The 25,020-nt window shown below is 47.0% G+C and overlaps 1 protein-coding gene across 1 annotated transcript in view; it reads left to right on the top strand.

Moving 5' to 3' along the window:
• The window catches only part of HAPSTR1 (HUWE1 associated protein modifying stress responses), a 143,611-nt gene extending 119,966 nt beyond the window's left edge, over nt 1-23,645 (top strand). Inside the window, exon 4 of the mRNA XM_069647851.1 lies at nt 21,078-23,645. Coding sequence (XP_069503952.1) covers nt 21,078-21,322 — 245 coding nt within the window. The 3' untranslated portion in view covers nt 21,323-23,645. The remainder of the gene's footprint in view (nt 1-21,077) is intronic.
• Nucleotides 23,646-25,020: the final 1,375 nt, after the last annotated feature.

Raw genomic sequence — 25,020 nt, forward strand, 5'->3', positions numbered from 1 at the left:
TCTAAGGAGGGAAGGGATCCACGTCTACCCCTACCTAGACGATTGGCTGATCAGGGCTGTATCTTCGGAACAAGCGCAGACCCAGCTAGATTGTCTGCCACTTCCTTCACAAACTGGGCTTCTCCCTCAATTTAAAGAAGTCACAGATGATACCATCACAGACTCCAGTTCATCGGAGCGGTCTTGGACACTTCCCTGGGAAAAGCCTCGCCACCAGAGGTGAGGGTTCAAGATATTCTGCAGATGGTCAACAAGTTTCAAAAATGCCCAACGTCTCCCAGCTTTTGACTTATTGAGGTTGCTAGGCCTCATGGCATCTTGCATCTTCCTTGTGCCAGAGGCTCGCCTGAGAATGAGATCTCTTCAGTGGGCACTGAACTCCGTGGTCGCAATTCTCAGGGAGAATGACAGATCTCCTCTGGATTCCGGACAGGGTAGCCCGCGACCTTCAATGGTGGGCCTATCCAGAGAACATCTTGAAAGGAGAACTGTTTTGGCAACTATGGCCGGAGATAACAGTAGTCAGACGCCTCACTCATGGGGTGGGGAGCCCATGCCAACGACTTGACCATCAGCGGTTGTTGGTCTCCATCGGAGTCCAGACTACACATCAACCTATTAGAGTTGAGAGCGATCAGACTAGCGCTGAAAGCTTTCCTGCCATCAGTACAGGGGAGAAATGTCCTGATAATGACGGACAACACGGTGGCCATGCACTACCTCAACAAAAGAGGAGGCGTAGGGGTCACTGCCACTGTGCAGAGAGGCACTGCAGCTCTGGTTTTGGGCAATTCAGGAAGGAATCTCCATCGGCGGTCCACCTAGCCGGAGAGAAGAACTTGACAGCGGATGCTCTGAGCAGGCAGAGCAGTCTCCCATGAGTGGGAGCTAGCTTGGGAAGTTCTTCAAGAGATCTTCGCCCTTTGGGGAACCCCTCAGGTGGATCTGTTCACCACAAGCACCAACAGGAAGAGCGATCTGTTCTGTTCAAGGGAATTTCCCCCGTGAGGACCTCTAGGAGGCGCGTTCGTAGTGGACTGGGAGTTTACACTCCTTTACGCGTTTCCACCAGTCCCTGTTACGCCTCAAATGATCAGGAGGTTGAGAAGATTCCGGAAAACCATGATCCTAATTGCCCCGGACTGGGCCAGGAGAACGTGGTACCCGGACCTTCTAGATATGTCCATCTGCCCTCCAATCCGTCTTCCACTCAAAGAGAATCTTCTCTCGCAGAAGGGAGGTCAGGTTCTCCATCCAGACATCAGAACCCTCAACCTTCACGCTTGGCTTCTGAAAGCGTGAGGTACAAGGATTGGGATCTCCCTGATGACGTCATGGAGGTGTTGCTTTCGGCCAGAAGGCCAGCAACAAAGTCTTTATACCGCTGCCGTTGGAACAAATTTTGCAGCTGGTGTAGAGAAGGAAATATCGACCCTTTTTCATGTGGTACACCAACAGTGTTATCCTTTCTACTCTACTTGGCAAACTCAGGCCTTCAAGTTGGCACTGTAAAAGGCTCTCTCACAGCGCTTTCAATCTTCAAGCGCACTGTGGAGGAACCATCGTATTTCAAACTACCTCTAGTGATACAATTTCTCAAGGGATTAACTAATGTTTATCCTCCAAAACCATTCCAAGTTCCCTTATGAGACTTACATTTAGTCTTAAACTTCCTAATGGGCACTCCATTCGAACCACTTCACTCTTGTTCGCTGAGATTTCTCACGCTTAAAACTGTCCTATTGGTAACACGAACATCTGCTAGGAGGGTGAGCGAGCTACAAGCTCTCTCCTGTAAACCCCCACATACAATTTTCCACAAGGACAAAGTTGTCCTACAGGTGAAGCATAATTTCCTCCCAAAGGTGGTTTCTGAATTTCATATTACTCAGAAAATTACCTTACCTTCGTTCTACCCTCCTCCCCATCCAGGGAAAGAGGAAGAAAGGCTACATAGGCTGGACCCAAGGCGAGCTCTCAGCTTTTACATCAGCAGAATGGCTAGGATCAGGCAAGCAGACCAACTGTTTGTAGGATACTCTGGTCACAAATTGGGATTAGAGACTTATGTGCGGCTGCCACATGGTCGTCTGCACATACATTCACAAAAGTTTACAACCTGGATTCCTCCACTGGTCAAGAGACCAGATTTGGCAAAGCCGTATTACACTCGGTCCATCCCTAAAGGGATACATGACATTCTTACTCCCACCTCCAATTACATGCCACTGCTATCAAAGATGAGGAATACGTCGGAGGACACAATCCATTCGAAGAAGTTACTTACCAAACTGGTAACGTTCTTTCGATGGGATGTTCCTCCGACGTATTCCTTATCGCCCCTCCCATCCTTCCCTGCAGTAAAAATGTTCCCTTGTAGTTGCAGCTTACGCTACTTCAAGGTTATTAACCAATTCATACAAAGCAAAACTAAACTTCAAAACGGAACTGAGCAAAGGACGCTGCCCGAGACTATTTGTACTTGTGATGACGTTGGCACCGATACGGAGGCTGTCGAGGGACACTGGGGATGTCGACGTGCAGCGCCCTCTACTGGGAATTTTTTTTCCGAGGCCAGCAAGCTGGAAAGGATTATATCAAAGCATTGGAGGAACATCCCATCGAAAGAACGTTACCAGTTTGGTAAGATGCTTGTTCTTCTCCAGTATGGGGCCTGGCATGCATTCACATGCTCATGAATATTCCCTGTCGTAAAGAAATCTTTCATTTCTGAACTTTCTCCTAACAACCAATCGCTGGTCTCTGGGTCATACTGCCCCCAACCAATCGAGAATTGTTATGGTTTCCACTCAATTGGCGCGTGTGCTGTTTGGTATGATGGGATTTACCCCATTGCTCATTCGGTGCAAGACCAATGCAATTCCACAAGGTTGGTGGTTTCCATTTCTTGCCAATTTTTTATTCTCTTGAAATCAATTGATGGTATAGCAAGTGGTGCCGACACGTGTTTTGACCCAACAGGTCTTTTTCTAGGCTGGTAGGTAATAAGGAGAGCTTGTCTTGGGTCCTGCTTGGTGCAGGCAAGTCAGTTAGATACTGGGTGGTTGCGTTGGTGAGGGCTTAGGTCCGCCCTGTTCGGTAGTTGTCGGAGGGAAGTACCTCTCATGCTTGAGGTCTTTCTAGTAGCAGAACCCCGAGGCAGACCGTGGGTGCTGGACGCTCTCGCCCACGGACACCCTAGAGTTCCAACGGAAGTGTCCAAGGATACCACCAGTGGCCCATCAGGAAAACCACATCCCGAAGCTCCAGGGCTCAAGTTTACTCTCGATACTTCCTCGTACGAAAGACCGGCAGTTGGAGGCTCATTCTGTACCTCTGCCGTCTGAACAAGTACATCAAGCCCCAAAAGTTTCAGATGGTGACCCTTCATCTTGTGCTAGGACAGCTGTAACAGGGGGATTTTTCTATTGTTACTGAACTTGGAAGATGCCCATTTTCACATACCCATACACAAGGGACACTGCAAGTACTTACGCTTCGTGGTTCAAGGACAACATTACCAGTTCAAGTCCCTTCCCTTTGGGTTGAAGTCGGCGCCACAAGCGTTCAAGTGCCTGGCCCCTCTGGTGGCGCAGCTACGTCTAGGAGGGATCCACGTGTAACCGCACAACTGGCTCATCTGGGCGAACTCCAGGGACATCGCCGTCGACGCGACGAAGACTGTCCAACTCCTGTCAACTGGGGTTCTCGATAAACTTAGCGAAGTCCTGCTTGACTCACTCGCCGGACGTATGTTTCTGGGAGCCCAACTCAAATGTCGTGCCTGGCGTCTCCGTCTGAGGAAAGGATCGTAGCCATCTTGGGGACGGTACATCGGCTGTTGGCCCTGAAGGTCGCAAGGGTAAGATCCATGGAGTCCCTACTCGGCATGTCATGCATTTACCTCATTCGGCTGTGCAGGCTGCGGATGTATCCGCTGCAGGAGTTCCTCGACGCCCGCTGGATACAAGTGGAGGTGAGCTTCGAGGACAGGATCACACGAGAGTTTCCGTCGAGCGATACAGTGGTTGAGTCCACGCACATTTGTCTGCAAGCGCGGATTTCCAGATCTCATCGGGAGATGGTCACAACCGACGCCTCTGGAAGGATGGGGAGTGCATTCTGGAAGTCTTCATGCAAGAGGCCTGTGGCTACAGGAGAAGTCATTGCATATCAACGTTTTGGAGCTGCGTGCAGTGTTTTTGCACTTGAGGGAAGGACCTGAGGGTCAAAGTGGTACGGGTCTTCACGGTCAACACCCACGACGTTCTAAATTCGGAAGCATGGGGGGAACCAGATCCCGGCACTCTAAAGAGAGATGCAGGACCTTTGGCACTGAGCCGTAGCCTAGGGGGGGGGATGGTCCTCCCGTTTCATCTAGCAGGAGTGAAGAACACAATCGCCGACTCTTAGCAGGGAGCTGCGCTCTTGCCACGAGTGGGAACTTCGGCAGGACCAAGTGGATCACCTGTTCTGCAGATGGGGCAATCCCCAGATCGTTATTTGCGACAAACCAGTTTCCCCAGCTGGGGAGCATGGGGGTTGGGGGGACGCATTCTCTTCCCAAGGGACGGCCTGTTTCTGTACATGTTCCCGGCCTGTTTCTGTATGTGTTATCTCCTTTGCCGTGGCTGCTCCAACTAGTCCAATCAACTGAGACCGTCCCGGTGCAGGATGATCCTCGTCGCACCGGGGTGGCCGATGCCGATAAGGTACCCGGACCTTCGGGGACATGTCTCGTCCCCTCCAGTCAAGCTTCTGGTGGACACAGATCTTCATGCAAAGGGAAGGAGACACGGTTCTGCACCATGACCCAGGATCGCTGAACCTGGAGGCCAGGCTCCTGGAGCACTAGAGTTTAGGGGCCACAATCTCCCAGTAGATTGTATGGATGTGCTCACCAAGGCCAGAGCTTGATCTACTCTCCTATGCTATGGGCACATGTGCAAGAGGTTCACTGTTTGGTGCCATACTCAGAAGATCGACCCTCTACGAGTCACTGCTCCGCAAGTGCTTCCATATTTGTTGGCCAAGGCAGGACTGGCCCATGCTTCCATCAAGGTTCGTCTGGCGGCTATCTCCCGCTACACAAGATCTCCTGGACGGTCATCCTTATTGTCACATATATTTGGTCAAGGGGTTTGTTAAATGACTATTTCACTCGTTCCCACCAGTGCAGGCTCCTGCCCCGGTGTGGGAGCTCAATTTGGTGATTAATAGGCTCATGGGTCCATCGTTCGAGCCTATGTATGCGGTGCCACTGAAATATTTGTCGTGGAAAATGGCGTTTCTTTTGGCCATCACCTCTGCACGATGAGTGGGAGAAATCCAGGCCCTCTTGTAAACCACCTTATGTGACTTTCCACGAGATGAGGGTGGTGCTACGGACGCACAACTCCTTCATGCCCAATGTGCTGTCGGACTTTCATCTAAACAAGCCCTTGGTGTTACCTGTATTCTTCCCGACGCCTTTGCACTCGCTGGATGTGGCTAGAGCGGTGAAGTTCTATGTGGACCGCACTAAGTTTTCCACGTTGCAACTTTTTGTAAACTTTGGCCCTGTGAACCATGGGAAGGCCCTCTCCAAGGCTTCCATTTCCAGGTGGCTCTCCAGCTGCATCACCCATTGTCACTGGTTGGCAAACCGACCGTTGCCTGGCTGTCGGAGCCCATTTGACCAGAGCGATTGCTGCAACTAGTGTTCTTGTCTGGTGTGCTCCTGCTGGACATCTGCAGGGCTGCTACGTGGAGGTCGACCTACACCTTCACAAAGCTCTACTGCGTCAACAGATTCCAGGGAGGAGTCCAGAGTAGGCCAAGCAGTGCTGCGCAACCCGTTCACTTGAAGGTGAGCCTGGAAGGTAAGACAAGTGCTTAATGTTGAGATGCTTAATGTTGAGCCTTGCCACCTCCCGTGGTTGTGCATGTGTACTGCTATGTATTTATTCATGGGCATGTGAATCCATGCCAGACCCCATGATGGAGAAGGAACAATTTACTTACCTCTAACTGTTCTCTAGCATGGGTCTGGCATGGATTCACATGCAAACCCTCCCGCCTACCCCTCTGCAGCTCTTCTCTTGGTCCTACTGCCACTTTACGTGCTACCAAATCTGAAGATGGCTGCCAAAGGAGGGGTTTAGGTAGAGGGTAGTCATTGGTTGGGGGCAGTATGACCCAGAGACCAGTGATTGGTTATTAGGAGAAAGACAGTTCAAAAGTTAATCTGAAACTGATTTTCTCTTTACCGAGGATTCCCAGCCTGACTAATATTCATGAGCATGTGAATCCATGCCAGAGAACAGTTACAGGTAAGTAACTTCCTTTTATTTTTATGCAGGGGTACCGCACGTGGCCGTAACCCTGCAATCTTGAGCTCCACCCCACGCATCACCCTTCAGTCCTTTTCACTGCGCGGTCGGGGCTGGACACACTAGCATCACAGGGAATATTTATTTTTTATTCTTTGTCCTTCCTGCTCAGCTAGTCCTCGATCTATGCCGGAGCATCTGGGATTCGTGTCCTGTTGTTCATGCGAAAGTTGTTTCGTGAGGGCGGATACCCATTCTCTCTGCTTGGAGTGTCTAGGCCCGGAACATGGCAGGAAGTCATGCTTCTACTGCGAGTCCCTCTCCGTCTGGGCACTCAAACGTAATATTATTCGGTGGGAGGAAGTGTTTCAGCGCGGTCCACCACATTTACAGCTTTTCATCGACAAATGGAAGAAGTGCCCGATATGTTCCTTAATTTTTAGGGGACCCCAGCCAGAGGACTCTTCCCGGGGTGTTCCAGGACAGGGAGGGGCTCCAGTAGCTCTGTCACCGGGGGTTCCCCTGAGGTGCTGAAAGCATAAGTGGCATACTGGAGTGTTCTCCGAGGGTTCCCTTAGTGGACCTGCCAAAACCGGATTATTGCTCCGAGGTTCACCGTTTGGGTGCTAAAGTTCAGCCCAGTTCTGGGTCTGTGGTCACCAGGGTTCACCCCAAGGTCTCTATTTCTAGAGCTTTCCATGCAGATACCGGGGTACGCCCTGAGCTTTCCACACCGAGTCACAGCTCGAGGCCCCTCTTCAGAGAGCAGTCTGTCCTGGGTTACAACCCGAGGTTCCTCTTGAGGCTAAGGTTGGTACCGACAGAATCAAGAGACCCTCTTTTAAGGTCTTGTCAGTGAAGATTGTTCCTCAACCGTACCACGCTCAGGGTTGTGGTGGTACTGGTTCTATCGAGGGGGCAAAGAAGGCAGTCACGGACCACAAGCCTTCCTGTACTGGCTCTGCCGAGGTTCCTTTCTGGGGCAGTATCTAAGATGTCCAGTAAGCATCCGAGACCTGCCAGTACCGGCTCGGCCGAGGATCCTTGTGTCAAGACTAAAGTTTTACTCCAGTCCCCAGTCTCCCCTGAGGAGACAATTGCGTAATCTTCAAACGTGACGCAGTTCTCCTCGGGTGCCAACAAAAAGGTGGCCCAACCTCCATGGTCCGCGGTGGCCATTTTGGATACGTCTCTTAAACCAACTTTCACGATGTCTTGTGCTGGAACATGTCTTTTGGGGCTGAGCAGCCTTTTTCAAGCTTTGTGGACAACAAACAGTTCTGCCCTTCATTTGACTGGCATGCTCTGACACCACTGCCGCATACAGTCTTGCTCCCTCCTGCTTCCGCGCCACTCATCTAAGTGTATCCGGCTGGTGGTGTTCCCTCTTAGCAACTAGCCTCCTTGCGCTCATGGGGGTATGCCCCGCCCAAGCGGCCTCTGCCTGTTCCAGTGCCAAAATCTTCATCCGAAGATGATTTTTTCTGGAAGTTTCAGATGCTCATGCATTCTGACCCCAATGAAGGCGTATTTTAAATCTTTTCGGGGAAATGTACACTGAACCGCTAGTCCCACCTCTTCCCCCGGCTGTTCCTGCCCAGGTCTGGGTGATGCCACTTCCTCCACTGCTTCCTAGTGGGCCCCCTCCACAGCTACCTCCGCTGTCACCTATCGAGAAAACACCGGCAGCAAGACACCAGTCTTCTGCTCCCACTTCATTGAACGAGCCTCAAGTGCATCAGGATGGCGATGAGCAGCCCTAATCTGTTAGAGATTTCAATGACTGGGTACTGGATATGATGGCCCTCCTTGATATTCCAGTACCTGAGGCCCCCACTACACAGGAAGGGGTGCTTTCTGGAGCCTTAACGTTGTCACCTCAGGAGCGTACTGGCCTGTTCCTCCAAAAGGACGTCTTGGACCTCAAAGCGGGCTACACCTCAAGAGATTTGATGCTCGATACAAGCTTCATACCTCTGAGGAGATGGCCTTATCTGCTTGTCCGCTCCCTTCCTCAACGGTGGTGGCAGCGCTACCCCCCAGTCCAAACCGGCCTCTGCATCTTCCACGGCAGCGGCCCAAATTCTTTCCAAACTGGATGTTTTTGGACGCCTTAGGCAAGAAAGTCTTAGCCAATTTGGCGCTACAACTTCCTCAAGCAAACACCAAGATCATCCTGGCAGCAGCCAATCTGAGGCTGTGGAAAGGGCTGGCCGATTTCCAGGAGTGTTCATGCGGATAGGCCAGACTACTTTTAAAGCTGGTTTGTCGGGACGCCCCAGTGTTGGCACAAGATCTGCTGCGGCACGCCACGTAGATGGCTCTGCCCGAGGCCTTATGGCCTGGGTTGACATTTCCCTCCAGGCAAGTCTCAATGCGACGAAGTTCTCAAAGGAAGTGCAAGACAAAGTCCTAGACCTCCCTTTTGACGACATGGAATTGTTCCATTCTTCTACAGACGCAGAACTCACAAAGATGAAAGCGAGTACCCAAACCACCAAGTCTTTATCGGTCCTGCGAAAGCTCCAGCCCCTTATGCATCGAGATCAGGGTCCCAGACTCTGTCCTCCTCCTGGATTCATGGGGTTTCAGGAGCTCCAGTTGGCGGGCTCCGTCGAAAGCAACAATGACAAGGTGGTTGGTTTTTCTCTTGCCCATCATCCTCTTCTCCAGGGACTGGTATTCTCCCTGTTGACAAGCCATCCAAATGATGTAACTGGTCAGACGCACGAGACTCCGGTGGGAGGATGAATCTCGTTTGGAGGGCGTGGAAGAACATCACTTAAGACCGATGGGTTTTTGTCCATCGCTTGGGCGCGATTTTGCTTGCCTCCCCACCCTTCAACCCTCCCTTTCAGCAGATCTGGTCGCCCTCCCTCAGAGCCGAGGTGCAGAAACTTGTCTCTGAGCAGTGGAGCTTGTTCCGTTCGGGGAGCAAGGAGAGGCTTTTACTCCAGTCTGTTCCAAGTGCCCAAACCCAATCAGGCGGGCCTGCGCACTACCCTCGACCTTTCTCTTCCCCAAAAGAAATTCAAGATTTCATCGCCGGATAAAGTCCTCTCTTCAGAAGGGTCAATGGATCAGTGTAGTGGACCTTCAGGACGCATACATGCACATTGTGATATGGAGGCCGCATCGGAAATATCTGTGGTTCTCCTTGAGAAAGGTACATTTCCAGTTCAGTGTGCTCCCCTTTTGGTCTCGGCTTGGCGTACCAGAGACTCCTCCGAGGGCCCGCAGCGGGTCTGCCAAAACCGGATTTTCTTCCGTGGTTGGGGCTAAAGTTGAGGCCAGTTCCTCTGGACACCAGGGTTCGCCCTGAGGCTTCCGCATCTGGAGCTAACTGTACCAAGTCTTGGCTCGAGGCCCTCTCAAGGTGGCAATATGAACCAGGGTTAAACCTTAGGTTCCCCTTCTTGGGGCTAAATTGGACACCAACAGAATTGAGGGTCCTTCATCGAGGGGCTTGGCTGTAAGCCTTCCCACGCGCACGGCCGTGGTGATACCAATTATTTTGAAGGGGCAAAAGAAGGCGGTCACGCACCAGAGGCCTTCCAGTACCGGCTCTGCTGAGGATCCTCCACTAGAGGCTAATTCTGGGGCAGTCCCTAATGTGTCAAGTAAACACCCTAGATCTGCCAGTACCGGCACTGCCGAGGTTCCTTGTTTCAAGGCTAAGCTGGCACACCAGGCCCCTGGCTCCCCTGAGGAGACTATTTCTTCACTTGAGGAAAAAAATCGAGTTGTGGAAACCCAACTTCACCTAAGGACAGTGCCAAGTTTAAAGAATACTCCACACAAGGGAATGGTGAAAAATTAAAAGTGTAATTGAAGTGCCCTATACGAGACACGTGTTTCGGCAATAACTCTGCCTTTTTCAATCAGGGCTATATACATTAAATTGTACATCACAGTAGCAAACAGATTTGCATGTCACAATTGTAGCAAAAACAAACAGGTAATCGAAGCAAAGCAGATATCTATACACTATATTGTAACACAGACAAAAAGGGAAGGGGTGGATTGTTTGCAGTGAGCAGGTAGAGTAAAAGTAGGGAGGGGGGAGAGAGAAAAGATTGAGAATGAGATCTATTTTCTATTGATGTATCGATACTAGGCTAGGGATTGTTGTCAACAGATATTCAATATAAGCCTAATATGTAAAAATAAGGGTCTTACCTAATGGATGTCACATTCAAAGTTAGTCTCATTGGAGATTTTTGGTTGCCCTTAGTCATGGGTTAAATCCCACCTGTGGAAGACCTAATTCTTTTAGGCTAATAGCGTGCCTAGTTCACAGGAACACTTTTAAATCAGTGCTAATGTCCATTTGGGGGTTGACACCTACTGCTTCAGAGCTGCACACGCGCATTACATTCAGGATTTTTCTGGTTTGTACTTGAAGTGAGTGTTGCTCAAGATTGGTTGCAGTTTGTATTCAGATACAGCATGAGTTTGCAAAATTTCATTAGAATGGAAAGGCACGTATGACAATGCGCCCCCGATATTAAGGATTGCCTCCAATTTGGTTACGATTGTTAACAAAGTGCAAGGTATATATTCTATAATGCATACTATGTATTAATAGTTGGTTTCCTAGACCTGCTCCGCTTCATCTAGCGAATTACGTGTGGTTTGAGAAAACGAAAGTAAAAGAGAAACTGATGGCACGTTGCAAGTGGATCGTTACGGCTAAAGATTAGTAGTAGATAAATACCCTTGCGCAAAACTTAACAGATGCGGTGTGCGTACGGTCTATTTTGGCTATGCTTTATTCACTTGCTCTTGTGACACAGTTCGCTTCTGGAGTTCACAAAATGGCGGCTCATCCTCCCCAGACCATTGTGGCCATTTTGAATACCTCCCTTACAGCAACAGTGTAGTTTGTGTGTGCCCAGACCATTCTGTGGCAATGTGTTACATCAACAAGCAGGGTGGCACCAAGTTTCCCCTCCTTGTGGGTGTTGCCATAAAAATATGGGACGGGGCCGTCCAGCACAATGTTTGACTCCAGGCTGTACACGTCCGGGGTCACCTCAATGTGACCGCAGATTCACTCAGTCGCCAGTCTGCATCAGTTACAAGTGGGAGATGAACAGAAACGTCCTCAAACGTTTCCATCTGGGATACTCCAGAGGTGGATCTCTTTGCAACTTCTTCAAACAAGAAGCTGCCTCTTTATGCATCAAGGCACGGGCTCAGAGCGTCCTCCCTGGATGACATCTCGTGGACAACCTGAAAGCTTATGCTTTTCCTTAATTGCCTCTTATCCATCAGTCGCTCTGCAAGCTCAGGAGCACATCAAACTCCACTCTCGTGTTCAAGGCTCCTTGGTGGCCAGCCAGATTCTGGTTTTCGGAACTACAGCTTCTGTCGGTACTTCCCACGATCAGATTGCCACCGATTTCCGACCTGCTTCACCAGAGCATTCACCAGATGTGGCACTCCACCCCACAATCTTTCAGCTTGGTGGCCTAGTGCCTAAGTTAAGATTGTTTACACAGTTCCATCTGTCCAAGGATAATGTATGCATTATCAGGCGGTCAGGAAGCCTTCTACGCAAATGGCTCCGGTTTTGTCATTGGTGTCTAGCTAAATAGCTCAATCCCAGGCAAGCTCCAGTCGACTAGCTTTCTATTTTTTTTTCTCATCTGGCTGTTTTTGGCATCCATGCCCTGTTATACAGAACTTACTTATCCACTATTGCGGCTCGCCTGTCCACGGACAGCTGTTCCTTTTCATTGACTAATCCAGTCATCAAAAGGCATTTTGCGGCTTGCTATCTCTTCCCACAGGGTCGTTATGCCGTAGGCTATTTGAACCCATGGCCACTATCAATCTGAAGTACCTTTCTTGTAAGGGTGCCTTCTGATCACAACATCGGTGAGGCGAGTAAATGAGCTCCAAGCTCTTTCCATGGCACATCCGTTCCTCCCTTTCCACAGGGATAGGATAAGGTTGTGCTCCGCTCTCATCCTTCCTTCCTGCTAAGGTGGTTGCCGATTTTCATTTGAACCAATTGGTCTCCTTACTTGTATACTTTCTTAACATGGCATCTGATGCAAAGAGTTTTACACAACTGGGACGTCGGGCGAGCACTGGAGTTTTACTTCGATTAGAACAGAAGCTCCTCATAACTTTCTCACATTCGGAGACCTGAAGGGGAAACCAGGTTCTAAAGCAACTATCCTCTGCTGGATTGCCTCATATTTTCAGAAGCCTAAAGCATTCAAGGCCTTCATCCACCGACAAGCATCCATCCATGCACATCTAATCTATAGCAAAGGGACTGCTGTTGCCTTCCAAAAGTATGTCTCTTGGGAGTCCACCGCCAAGTGGCTTTGTGGGCCTCCCCATTGGCTTTACCTGAGCTCCAGGGATGATGGCCAATTTGGCCAGGATGTTCTTAAGAACTTATTCCTGTAAAGGGGGTTTTCCATCCACCCGTACTACCTATGGTGTGTGCTTGGGATTCTCCCAAATGTATGGAGGAAAGGGGACGGGCGTAAGATTGTTACTCACCGTAGTGACTACCTTACTCCTAGTCCATAGTCACCTTTCCTCCATACGCCCGTCTGCTGTGCCCTCTACAGTATCCTGTTATTGCGTAAATGTTCTCATTCCTGATGATAGAAAAGGACTTAAGGGTGTTGCGTGGGGTGGAGCTCAGGAGGGTGGGGATACAGCCATATGCGGTACCCCGCGTAAAAATAAAACACTAATTTTTTATGCTTTTTGACAAAAGTTCTCCGGTCCCGAAGGACGGAATGTCCAATAAGTATGGAGTAAAGGGGACTATGGACTAGGAGTAAAGTAGTCATTACGGTGAGTAACTTTATTAAAATATTCTGCACTCCTGATAAAATAGTGTACCCTAGTCAACCTGATGTCTACAGCAGCCATGTGGAACAATGCCCAGGAAGCTGCCTCTTTGATTTCTCTCCCCTTGAAGGCAAATACCTTCCTACCAGGACACAGGAACTCTCGCTGGGAGGACTCTTTAGAACCACTCACATTAGGGTGCTGATCATTGTGGATTCGGCCAACCTAGAGTTGGAGTAGCCAGAGGGGAGAGTTGGGCTGAGAGGGGTGTCACCATATTTATGCTGGGGCACAGGAACTTTCTGTGCCTCCACCCACTTCCTGCACATGACTCTGCGTATGTCAGAAAACACTTGTTGCAGCAGCCTAGATTGGTCCAAATCAAGCTCGTAGGGGTCCAGTATGCTTTAACAGTTTACCTTTTATAAGAGAAGGAAATCATGTGCTTTGAGTTCTTATTTGGAGGGGGGGGTGCAGACTATTGCATAGTTCATGTGAATCCTTCTTTCACAGCTCTCCTACATAGAGGTCAAGGCAGAGTCAAACTTTGTCCCCTAACCATCCCAAGGTCACATTTGTGGAGTGACGCTGCTGTGGACGATAATGCACCACCAAATCATTGGGCCTTTAAGGAGACGTGGGGGGAGGGAGAAGTGGGGGGTAGGGAGGAGGGAGAAGTGGGGGGTAGGGAGGAGGGCGAAGTGGGGGGGAAAGTCGATTGCTTCCATAGTGACCTGAGCCCTTCTTGCCCCTTTCAAGCCACTCTTGTACATGGACATTGTTGCTGATACCTTTGTTTAAACAGTCCTGCTTTGTGCCCTTTCTCAACAAGTCTGCATTCTGTTTCTTTCAGAAGTGTTTTTAATTAGTAGATTAGAATGTCCAACAAAGGTTATATAAAAGCAGATATTACAAAATAATTGTTGCAGTTTGCTACCACTGTACTATTGTTTGGGTTACAACTGATAACCTGGAGACCATGCAAATAGCAGTAGTAATATATTTTATTTATATTGCTCTCATACACAGGTGTTTCAGAGTGCGACCTGGCGAAGGGAGGGGAACAGGGGAGAACAAACGATCTTACTAGGCCCAGTGACCTTGCCTAGGTCCAGTGACCTTGAGAATGCGCACGTGCATAGAGAAGGGAACAGTGGGAAGTTCATGGAAGGGGGAGAAAATTGGAAAGTGCAAAACATAGAGAAAATAAGTAAAATAGATGAGGGTGATTAACAGTGGTGGTGCAGCCGGTGAGTGGAAAAGTGCTAGGTTAGTCAGATGGGGAGTATCTGATAAGTGCATAAACGTGTGGTGGCGGACTGTGGGTGGCCCAGAGGCAGTGCAGGAGGGTGGCAGGGTTAGCAGATACCTCGGCACGAAGAACAGAGGTTGGCCATGTGAACAATGCAGAGGGAGAAAGCAAAATCCCCATGGGAGAAGAGGGGCAAAGGCAGAAGCAAAGAGTAATGCCTTGAGGTGCTTCCAGAACCGTAGATGGTTCTCCTCGTTTCAAGGTGGCAGGGAGGCTGTACCAGAGTGTGGTATAAATCAATATAACGTAACTGCATGGACACGCACCACTCCTGATGTATACCCTGCCCACATTACCAATAAAGGTGAAGAAGGTATACTTGTCAGACTGTGCCTGTTTCACCTTTGGTTGGGGGGTCATTGCTGGTTTAGCAGTGTGAAGCTGAGTAGGTGCTTTATCCACTGCTCCTTCCTGTACGCAGACCAATAGTAATTTCATTGCACCATCATAAAAAAGTTGTCAGACAGTCTGACCAAAATCGCTAATGGTTTGAGCCATAATGAACCCTGCTACTGGCAGTCCGATTTGGGCTTTCATCAACAAATCAATACTACTATTCAATGTGTTTATTACAATCTTCGGCTACTTGGGGTAGCAACCCGTTTCTGGATACCAGGGATGACACGTTAGTAGTTTGATCATTGGTTAACACGAAGCTGGACTATGCTATCTCTATTAATATGCGTCCTTAAGCAGCCACTTCAGAAATTGCACGTTGCCCAAGATGCAGCTGTTAGACTGATGTATAAAATATCAAAATGTAATCATGTAACTACTGAACCTTCTTGCACTTGTTTGAGGTGGGGTCAACAAATAGATTATAAGGACCTCTATCTGTTTAACATTAACATATTGTCCATTCACACATTTAAAGGACATTTGTACCGCGCTCTATCACCACCGGAGTGATCCTCTGGCGGTTCTGAAAGAGGGAGGGGGGAGGGGGAGTTAGTGGGAGGAGGCTGGAAAAGTGCATGAGTGCAGTGATGTGCTGTTGGCAGCCTCAGCCCGGTGGGTCCGTCGGCTGGGCCTGGGGTGTTTGCGGCTGGTAGTTGTTGTGTACTGTTGTGCGAGTCTGTGTTTTGTTGTTGCAGTGTAGTGAGTTTGTGCGGTTTGTTGTGCTGGAAGTTTGTGGTTGTTTGGTTTGGAGTTTGAGAGGTGTATGCAGAGGAGGAAATGGTTAGTGGTATTGGTTAGTTGGCATCTCTATCCTGAATTGAGGAGTTTGTCTTGCGTAATCTCACCCAATGGGGTGCTTGGGCACCCTGTGCCTCTGGAAGGTCCGTGCCCGTTCTGCATTCAAGGCCCCTTTAACATCTTGCTGCCGCCTCCAACAACCCTGCATGTTCTTCACTGCCACCTATATGGCTAGTGCACCTGGTGGTGTCCACACCTCAGTTAATGTGGTGATTGGTAGGATCTCGACAGTTCCACAACCCAGTGGTACCTAGTAGCAGCTAAACGGGCAGTTGGTTAGGGCTGGCTGGGGTTGTTGCCTCCAGCTCCCTGGGTCTCGCATGAGACACTCTGTCTGGCGTCACCCGTCCAGGTGCTGTGGGTGCTTCTCAGTCGGTTCTGGGAGCTTGTCCATGCCCTTTCCCGTTTTGTCATTTTAACTTACTGTTTTTTTGGTTTTAGTCTCTGGTATTGAAGAGCCAGGTTTTTAGTAATTTTATGAATTTTAGGTGATATTTGGTGTTATTTCTTTTGGGATGTTCCAGGTTTTTGTGGGTAAGTGGTAGAAGGCGGTTCCGAGTTTATTCTTGATGTATGGTTTTAGTTCCAGGCGGATTTTGTTGGTTGACCTGAGGGGTCTCGGCTTGTAGATTATTTTCTTTTGTAGCAATTCTGCCCCTTGTCCGCAGATTGCCCTGTGCGTTATGCACATTGTTTTGAAGGTGATGCAATGTTTTACTGGGAGCCAGTGTAGTGTTTTTAGGGCAGGGGTGATGTGATCTCTTCTGGATAGTTTGAGGAGTAGTCTGGCTGCTGTGTTTTGGATCTGTTGTAACTTCTTCAGTAGGTATTCCAGTGTTCGGAGGTAGAGGCTGTTTGCATAGTCGATATGATGAGGGTGACGATAGTGAGTGTTGTGTGTGTGTGCGTGTGTGAAGGAGAGGAAAGGTAGTAGATTTCTTTCCATGTGGAGGAGGAAGAAGCCTTTCTTGACTGTTTATTTGCGGTTCTAAGGTTAGGGTGTTGTCCATCAGGACTCCCAGATTTTTTTGCTACCTTAGACAGTGATGGTGCGGTTCGACAGTCTGTTACATTTGAATGATCGGCTTCGGTGTCTTTGATTTTGTAGATGATTTGAGTATCGTCTGCGTAGTTGTAGCATGTCATGTGTTTCTTGAAGATTCTGATAACTGGAGTTTGGTAGATGCTGAAGTACAGTGGTGATAGTGAGGATCCTTGCGGCACTCCAGTCGTTAACTCGTGGGGTGGATTTGAAGGGTTTAATCGAAGCAGTTTCTGTTCTGTCTGCTAGGAATGATTTAGTCCAGCATAGTGCTTTGTCTGTTATGCCTATGTCTTCTAGTCTTTTGTTTAGGGTGTCATGGCTAACTGTCTCAAAGGTTGCGGAGTGATCGAGCAGAATAAGGGCTGATGTTGTGTTGGAGTCTGCGTTTGTTTTTAGGTCGTCCCAGATGGATAGTTGTGCTGTTTCTGTACCTCTTGTGGGTCTGAAGCCGACTTGAGCTTGGTCTAGGTGGTGTTTTTCAACGTGTTCTTGGGTTAGTTTGTATATGTTGGTTTTGAGGCGTTTTGCCGGGTTAGGGGATGTTAGATTGGTCTGTAGTTGGAGAGATCCTCTACGTCGCTGCTTGTGTTTTTCAGAAGTGGTTTGTTGTAAGCTGATTTGAAGATCCTTGGTATGGTTGCTGTTGCTAGTGATAGATTTAGGTTTCTGTAGTATTCTGCTGGCGTTCCTTGTGTGAGGATTAATTAGTAGATGTCCGAGGGACAGGGATCCATCAGTGAACCCGCTTTCTTGCTGTTTTACCAGCATTGTGAATGCCTCTGCTGATATTTTGGGAAAGTTATTGAGTTTGTGCTGCGTTTCTGAGATAGGTTTGTTTGGTTGTATGTTGCTGTTGGTTGGCCTCTGTTGGATGGTTTGTCGGATGTCCTTGGTTTTTAAAATGTATTTATATATTTTTTTTTTTTAGTGGTCTGCAAGGTCATTGCAGAGTTTCTCCGAGGGGGTTGGGGTGTTGTCACAGCCTGGTGGGTTTCTCATTTCTTTAATGATGTGAAACATTTCTTTTTGTGTGTTGGTGGCATTTGTGATTCTGTCATCATGCCTCTTTGCCTTTTGAATTTCCTTGTTGTATGCACGGATTTGCTTCTGGAACAGTTTTTTTTTTTTTTTTGTTTTCTTTTTTGGTCTAGATTGTAATCTTTCCTCCATTCCAGTTCCATCTTTTTGTTTTCCTTTTTCATAGTGGGGTAAACCATTTACCATTGCTCTTTTTTGATGGTTTGAATGATTTTTCTGGGGCCATCTTGTCAATTGTATCTGCAATCCATTTGTGGAATATCTCTGCTTTCCTGTCTAGGTCAGCTAGCTCTAGTTCTGTTGAGAGCTTGGTTAATTCCAGGTGTTCGAATAGGTTGCTTTCTTTGACGCCTTTCCAGTTTCTTTTGGTTGTGAGTTTAGGAGGTTGGATGCAGACTTGCGTAGGCTGAGTGCTTACGAATGGGATGATGAGATGGTCGCTCCACAGTATTTGTATTGGCAGTGCTGTGGTGATTTTTTCCTCGGCGAAAATTGCACCCAGTGTCCTGCCAAGTGTGTTGCCCCTTTTACTAGTTGTCGTAGTTTCATGGTGGTGAGTTGTTCAGTCAGTGAATTTTGGGAGTTGGCGTGATTGTCTATGAACCAGATGTTGAAGTCCCCCAGGATGATTAGGTGTTCGTGGTTGATGGCTATGCTGGTGATAGCTTCTATGAAGTTGTCGATGAAGGATGCATCATAAATTGGAGGTCTGTACACCAAGATGAATGTGATGTTGGTTTTTGGGCTTGCTGTTGGGTGTATGACCATGGATTCACAGTTGAGGATGTTGAGTGGTTCGTCTGTTCTTATTTTTAGGTGTTCTTTGAATGCTATTGCGGTGCCGCCTCCTTTTTGTTTTTTCTGTTTATTTAAAGGCATTTGAAGTTTGCTGGAAGGCAGCTTTGGAGTGTGGTGGTTTTTTGTTGTGTTTTTTTTTTTTTTTTGTAGCTGTCGTCCAGCCAAGTTTCTGTGATCAATACCATTGTCATCGAGTAGGTAGACTATCTCTGTAGAGTGTTTTGACATGCGTTTATTAGATTGCAGTGGAGTTTGGAGGTGTAGTTTAGTTTGGCTTTTCTTGTTAGGGTCGTCTTCTGATCTTGTTGAGGTGTAGGTTTCGGATCGTCTGCGTCCTCATTGTTCTTCTAGGTTTTGTCTTGGGTTTTTGTTTTCATCTGGTTCGTCTTCCAGTGGTTGCGTTTGTCGATTGGAGGTTCTAGCTTTTGTGATGTAAGGTGTTATCACTTCAGTCGTGTTTGTTGTTTCTGGTGGTGTTCATCCTTTGTTAGGTTGTTTAATGTTGCTGCTTCTGGCGTTGCGTTGGTTCGGTCTGGTGAGCAGTTCTCAGTGAGGTATGGTGTTTGGTAGAGGGATTTGTCTCTTCTCTCAGAGTTGGTTCGATTTTTGATCCTGTCTGTGGGGGTGTGTTCTGTTGCGATTCTTGGTTGCAGTTCCGGAGTGTGTTCTTTCTTCTTTCCCCTGGGATGGGTCGTTTGCGAAGCATTGTACGATTCCGACTTTAGTCTGTTTTTGTTTTTCTGATGTCCAGTTGGTTCTGTTTTGGTCTGGTTGTCTTGTGGTGTAGTACTTGGTGTGGATGCTGTCCTCTACTGGTTTTAGTCTTTTGTCTGTAGGTGGTATTTCCAGCTGATGCCTATTCGTTCAGTCGCTGTCTTGGTGGGGGGGAAGGGAGGTGGTTAAGGGTTGTATAGTTGGGTGTTAACGGTGGCTCTCTTTAGTCTTTATCTACCTGAACGTGGTTCACTGTGGTGGGTTAGCCATGTGTGTTTAGGAAGGACATGCACTGGTTGTGGAGTGACTTTGAGGGGCGCAGCTAGTATTTACTCCCTTGATGTAGGCTGGGCATCGAAGCCCTGCTATATTTGAGAGACCGGTCTATTAATGCAATCTGAGTATCCTACAGAGTAATTTGGAGACAGAACCCTACTAGACTTGAGACCTGTAAAGTGGGAGAGAGGCCTATCAATGCAATTTGGAGACACAAACCACAGCTATACGAGAGACATGTATAGGCCTATATAGAGCAGTGGCTCGGAATCTGGGGTAGAGTGGTTGCTCTACTCCTGACCCAGGCCACTCCTACCTTACTGGTCCTTGTAGTCAATGGTTGACGGCTGGCCACTGCTTCCCCCGCAGACACCTGCTGGTACTTCCCAGAGCCGGCTCTGCTGAAGCCGCCCCCTGGTCTTAGGCCCCTAGCCGCGGGCTGCACGGGCAGGAGGCTGCCCTGGGAGGAGCGGTGATGAGGGCCGAGAGGACCAATGGGTGCAGGGGGGCAGGAAGGGAGGCGGGGGGGGGACGAGAAGCAGGAGGAGGGCACGGGGTGGGAGAGGGTCTGCAAGGGGCCTCTGGCCTTGTCGAATACACAAAATGATCCCAAAAGCCACTAGCGGCAGCCAGGGGCAAGGCTAACCCCGCCCTGATAAATGGAGAGGCTGGGGGCTCACCCACACGGCCCGGATGGCAGTGGCGTGCAGGTCGAGGTGGGGGCAGCACACAGGGTCAGTGCATCCTATCTGGGCTGGTGGGAGGGAGGGCGGGCACAGGGGATGCAGGGAAGGACGCGGCCTGCGCTGGGGACACGCTGGGGGCTCAGATGGGGTAATGAGCAGGGCATTTCTGGGCCTAGAGAGGCTGGGGGCTCAATACCCCCACTCACTCCCCCTTTACACTTTGCCAATAAGATGTCCGCCTAGAAGATCACTTGGATCAAAAGACCAAAAATTGGTACAAGGTATCACCATTCCGTTCTACCTAACGAGATGGACCCTGTCTAGTATACAGGCCCGCAACTTTTTCTTTTGAGCTAAGGGACATCTCTTGTTTTTATTTCATAGAGCATTAAAAATGTATCTAGTTCAATAATGTTACCCAATATCGCATTCAGATTTTACCTTTAACTATTTTAACATGAGTCCAAATGCAGTTGGGTCTGCCAGGTGCGAGTTATAAAATACAAATACCCTGCAGTATTCTAAATTTGGAATCTGCGTCATTGCTGTCAGCAGCATACTTTCTACCTTAGAATACATGGATATTGCAGATCTCTCAGGCCTTGCATTGAATCCTTCCTTTGTTTTTCTCCGCCTTGTTTGATTTAGAAAAGTAATGTTATCAGTTTACTAAAGTACTACCTGCTAATCTTAAAATTCTTTTTTTGTTTTTTCTTGCTCAGTTTGATGAAGGCTATATGTTTTTTTTTACTTTCTAGTTTAGAAAGGACTTTCTTAATGCATGATTGAAGTCTTAAATGTCTTTTAAAATTATTAGTCACAGTATGATTTGTACTTTTCTGTTTTTTTAATTTAATTTCTTTGTTTCTCCCATACAGGACTAAGCGGTGCAATGGCTGGTATAAGTGTTCGCTCCAGTACCCCCGGGTCTCCCACTCATGTTAGCAGCGGTTCCAATGCTGGTCGTCGGAGAAATGGACTTCATGATGTCGATTTGAACACTTTCATATCTGAAGAAATGGCACTCCACTTGGACAATGGTGGAACTAGAAAACGTACCTCAGCCCAATGTGGCGATGTCATTACAGACTCCCCAACCCATAAACGTAACCGAATGATCTAAACTGCAAAGATTTCAAACCCACCATGCTGCTTAAAAGCCACTTGATCCTCAACATAAAATTGAAAAGGAATCCTGAGGCCATCTATCCTTTTTCACTGTTTCATACAAGTGAATTCAATAATGATTGCCATAAAGGAAGCTCTAGGTATTGCAGTAGATGCCTCTTGTAACTTTGGCTTTCTTTAAGTATATTCATGGCAGAGGACATCAGATATTGTGTAGTAGTTACCAAGATCATCGTAGACGAACATGTATCCATTTGAATGCTAAGTGACCTTACTTGTATTCAGAAAGGGAAAGGAAAGATCATATGTATGGTTATAGAAAAATTGTGTTTATTTGCAGCTATAGGTATTTGCTTCATTCAACAGTATTGCCAATTTGACTGATTTTGTTGTCTTGTTTTTTAAACAGGACTTTGGCATCTTTTGTCAAATGTGCAGGCTTTCATTTCGACAGCACTACCATGCACCTAGTTTATAGTACCAGTGTGCAATATATCAATATTGGACTGTACCCTTAAGTTTTAAAACTGTTAATGATTCTGGTGATTGTGTGATAATGTTAAGAGGTGCTATGATGGTCATGCAATTAATACGTAATATTGAATCAATACAAGAATCTTTATTGGATTCACTTTTTGTGTGTTTTCGTGTTCAGAAGTAACCATATTAATTTGCTCCCTGATGAACCTCTGAAGGATTCCAAATTTGTTTGCGTTAAATGTGTCTGCTTGGATGCTGATATTCTCTTGTCCGTACAATAGAACAGTATCGACTGTGAACAGACCTGCATTAGACGTGTCTTTGGTTTGGCTACATTATTTCATTTCAGTTCTAGTTGAGGATAGGTACATTATATGCAGTTAGAATCCCATCGTACATTTGTAAGTAATAAACCCATGTTTTGGGGGAAATGAATGTATTTAGGAACGTACTGTGGGATTCTTTGGAAGAGAACTTTGATCACTGCAGTTACATTTTACTCAATGCGATTCCTTTAAGGAAGGAAAATATGCATGATTTGCTGAGTAATTAGCGATATTTAAGCCAAGCTGGATTCATAACAGACGTACTCTTGAGTTGGCACGCCATGCAGCTGTACATATTAAAAGCTTGTGGGTTGCTATCCTGATGCATTGGACTTTGTAATGCTAGCTTGGATGAACTAATAAAATAGTTGTCCCTTAGCTACTTTAATTTATTTTCACTTTTTAAGAAGCTTGTGAAGCTGAAGTAATGCGATATTGCTTCCCTTAGCTTTTTTTTCTTTTTTTTGTGTATAAAAGTTGTTTAACTTGATGCTCCTTTGCCATTCACTTAAACTGTACAAAAAGTTAGTTTGGTATAAACTGACAATTTAGATGTTTTTTTCTTTTCTTGGGCTTGTAAGCCTGTTGCCAACCCCTAAAGTACGAAGGGCGATTACTCCTGACGATGGCACTGCCATGTTTTGATTTGTAACTTGGCTTACCCTTTAGTATTACACACTATCTAGATAAACCTGTATGGTTATTAGGTTTATCAAGTAAGCATTTAATATTAAATCGCATTAGTTGTTTGGAATTGGTTAAATCTAGATTTAGCTTCTTTATCCTATTCCGAACAATTACCATGCCGCTATGGACAGTTACCATACTTGCCACTAGAAGATTTTTTTAAATGTGTGTGACATGTCTGACTCCGGATTAAATGGCCTTTCATTGAAAATCATTTTCCAGCCTTCTGTATATTTGAGCATTTTAGACCTTTGAAAATCTGTTTACTCCAATTTCTCCTCTAGCCACTACCAGAAACGAATGTTAGTAGGCTATCTCATGTGTATTTGTAATTTTAAATTCAAAGAAAGTTCAATGTGTTCTGTTCAGTATAATGCTTTTGTGTAAAACTTTTAGCTTCACATGCACTACTTATTCATTTGTTTTTTTCTTTTTTAATGTAACATACTCTACCCTTTTGGGCAACTTAAAAAGCATTTTGTAAAAGTGCTAGCAGTATGCAGTTTAGTTTGTATCGATTGCATTACCATGCTTATTCCTGGTTTGGATACAGATTTAAGCAATTCACCTTAGTTTATTCTTCGTGCCCAATTCATATTTTGTCTTCCTGCTGCTGCATCTGTGATTTGAAGTTCTTTGCAGTGGTCTCAGCTGGATGGTCTTATCCCATGAATATATTGTGAGCAGTTTTCCTTTTCTGCATGGTAGTCTGAAAGATTAATCAACCCTTTTTTCTCTTACAAATCTAAACCATATATTGGGCGTATACTAACATTGCTCCTTTTAGTCCAATAAAATAAAACTTTGGGAGGTTTTGAAACACAAGCCGTGTTTATTGCACTTTTGGCTAATGATCACGTCTACCAGAAATTGGTAGCCCGTGTTATTGTGTTGTGGTAGGAGCCAGCTACACACTAACAATTATGAATCTGTTTTATCAAGTTGCTGCTTGTTTGTTGTTGAATATGAATTATTTTTTGTTTTATATTTAGCTGATTTATAATGTGATTTTCTTAAATTGGCCAGAAACTTAAATGTTTACATATAATCATGAGCATCGTCATGCAGATCTAGCCTATTGTGTTGCATATGCCACCTTCGTAAAGAGCTTGTCTTGATTCTTTCGGATAGGTTCATTTCCCTCCATTGATCTGTTATCAAAAATAAATTAATGATCAACAATAGCAAATTGGCAAAACTAAACGCCTGTATACCTTAGTCAAAATATGCCTGCTGAGAAATGGAAAGGGGCCATGTTTTATATATAAAGAAAGGTTGGTTCTAGCCTCTTGCCTTTCAACATCTGGCTCTTTTGGAAGAGACTTATTTTTATATTCTGCCCTGAGTTTACCAATACTTTCTGTTAGTGTACCAATCTAGCTCCCACACACTGAAGATTATTAGTCCTGAGCATTATGAAGTATCATTAATGGAACCAAACAGCGTGTGTAAGACTTTAATAACTGGAACAGCTAGTTGTGACACCAGGCACTGAAACCTGCTCTATTAAAGCAGGCCAGTTAACGGTGTGTTGAAAAGAGACCAGAGTGGTTATGTTGGTGATAATACTTGGTTTCTGGATATGTTCTGATCTCCTCAGACCTCCCCCTCTATCACCCCTTCATCACTCCTCTCTCCTGAAATGATCACTTTCTCCTTTCCTCCCACCGCTCCCTCTCTACCCGTTGGGCCAAGCCAACTCCAGCACTGCCATCTACCTTCTTGGTCATCCGACCCATGAAGTGTCAGTTGAGGCTTTTACTGCCGCTTTCTCTCCCCTCTGGCTGACTCGCATGCTGACGCAGCCCTTTCCATGCTCCACTCTTCTATCTATGATGCTCTTGACGTTCTTGCCCCTGTCATGAGGATCCGCTTGAAGCCCAAAACCAAGTGCAACTCTTGGTATGACTCTGACCGCGTCACCTTTAAACGCAAGTGCAGTGTGGCTGAGACGAAATGGCTAGCTTCTTGCACAGCCTCTGACAAACTGGCCAGCTGCCTGCTTTAAAGGCAATACTGGCTCTGTCCGCACCAAGAGAGCCCACATCCAAGCTCGCATCTCTCCGGCATCTAACAACTCAGTAGAACTCTTTAAAATCTGCACAGAGCTGGCCAATCCTGCTGCAGTCGCTACCTCTCCTGGGCCCTCAGCACGGCCTTGGCTTCTCATTTCATCTCTAAAACTGGAACATCCTGTCCA

The sequence above is a fragment of the Ambystoma mexicanum genome, chromosome 2q (assembly GCF_040938575.1).
Source record: "Ambystoma mexicanum isolate Mex_15411 chromosome 2q, UKY_AmexF1_1, whole genome shotgun sequence".
Classification (NCBI taxonomy): Eukaryota; Metazoa; Chordata; class Amphibia; order Caudata; family Ambystomatidae; genus Ambystoma; species Ambystoma mexicanum.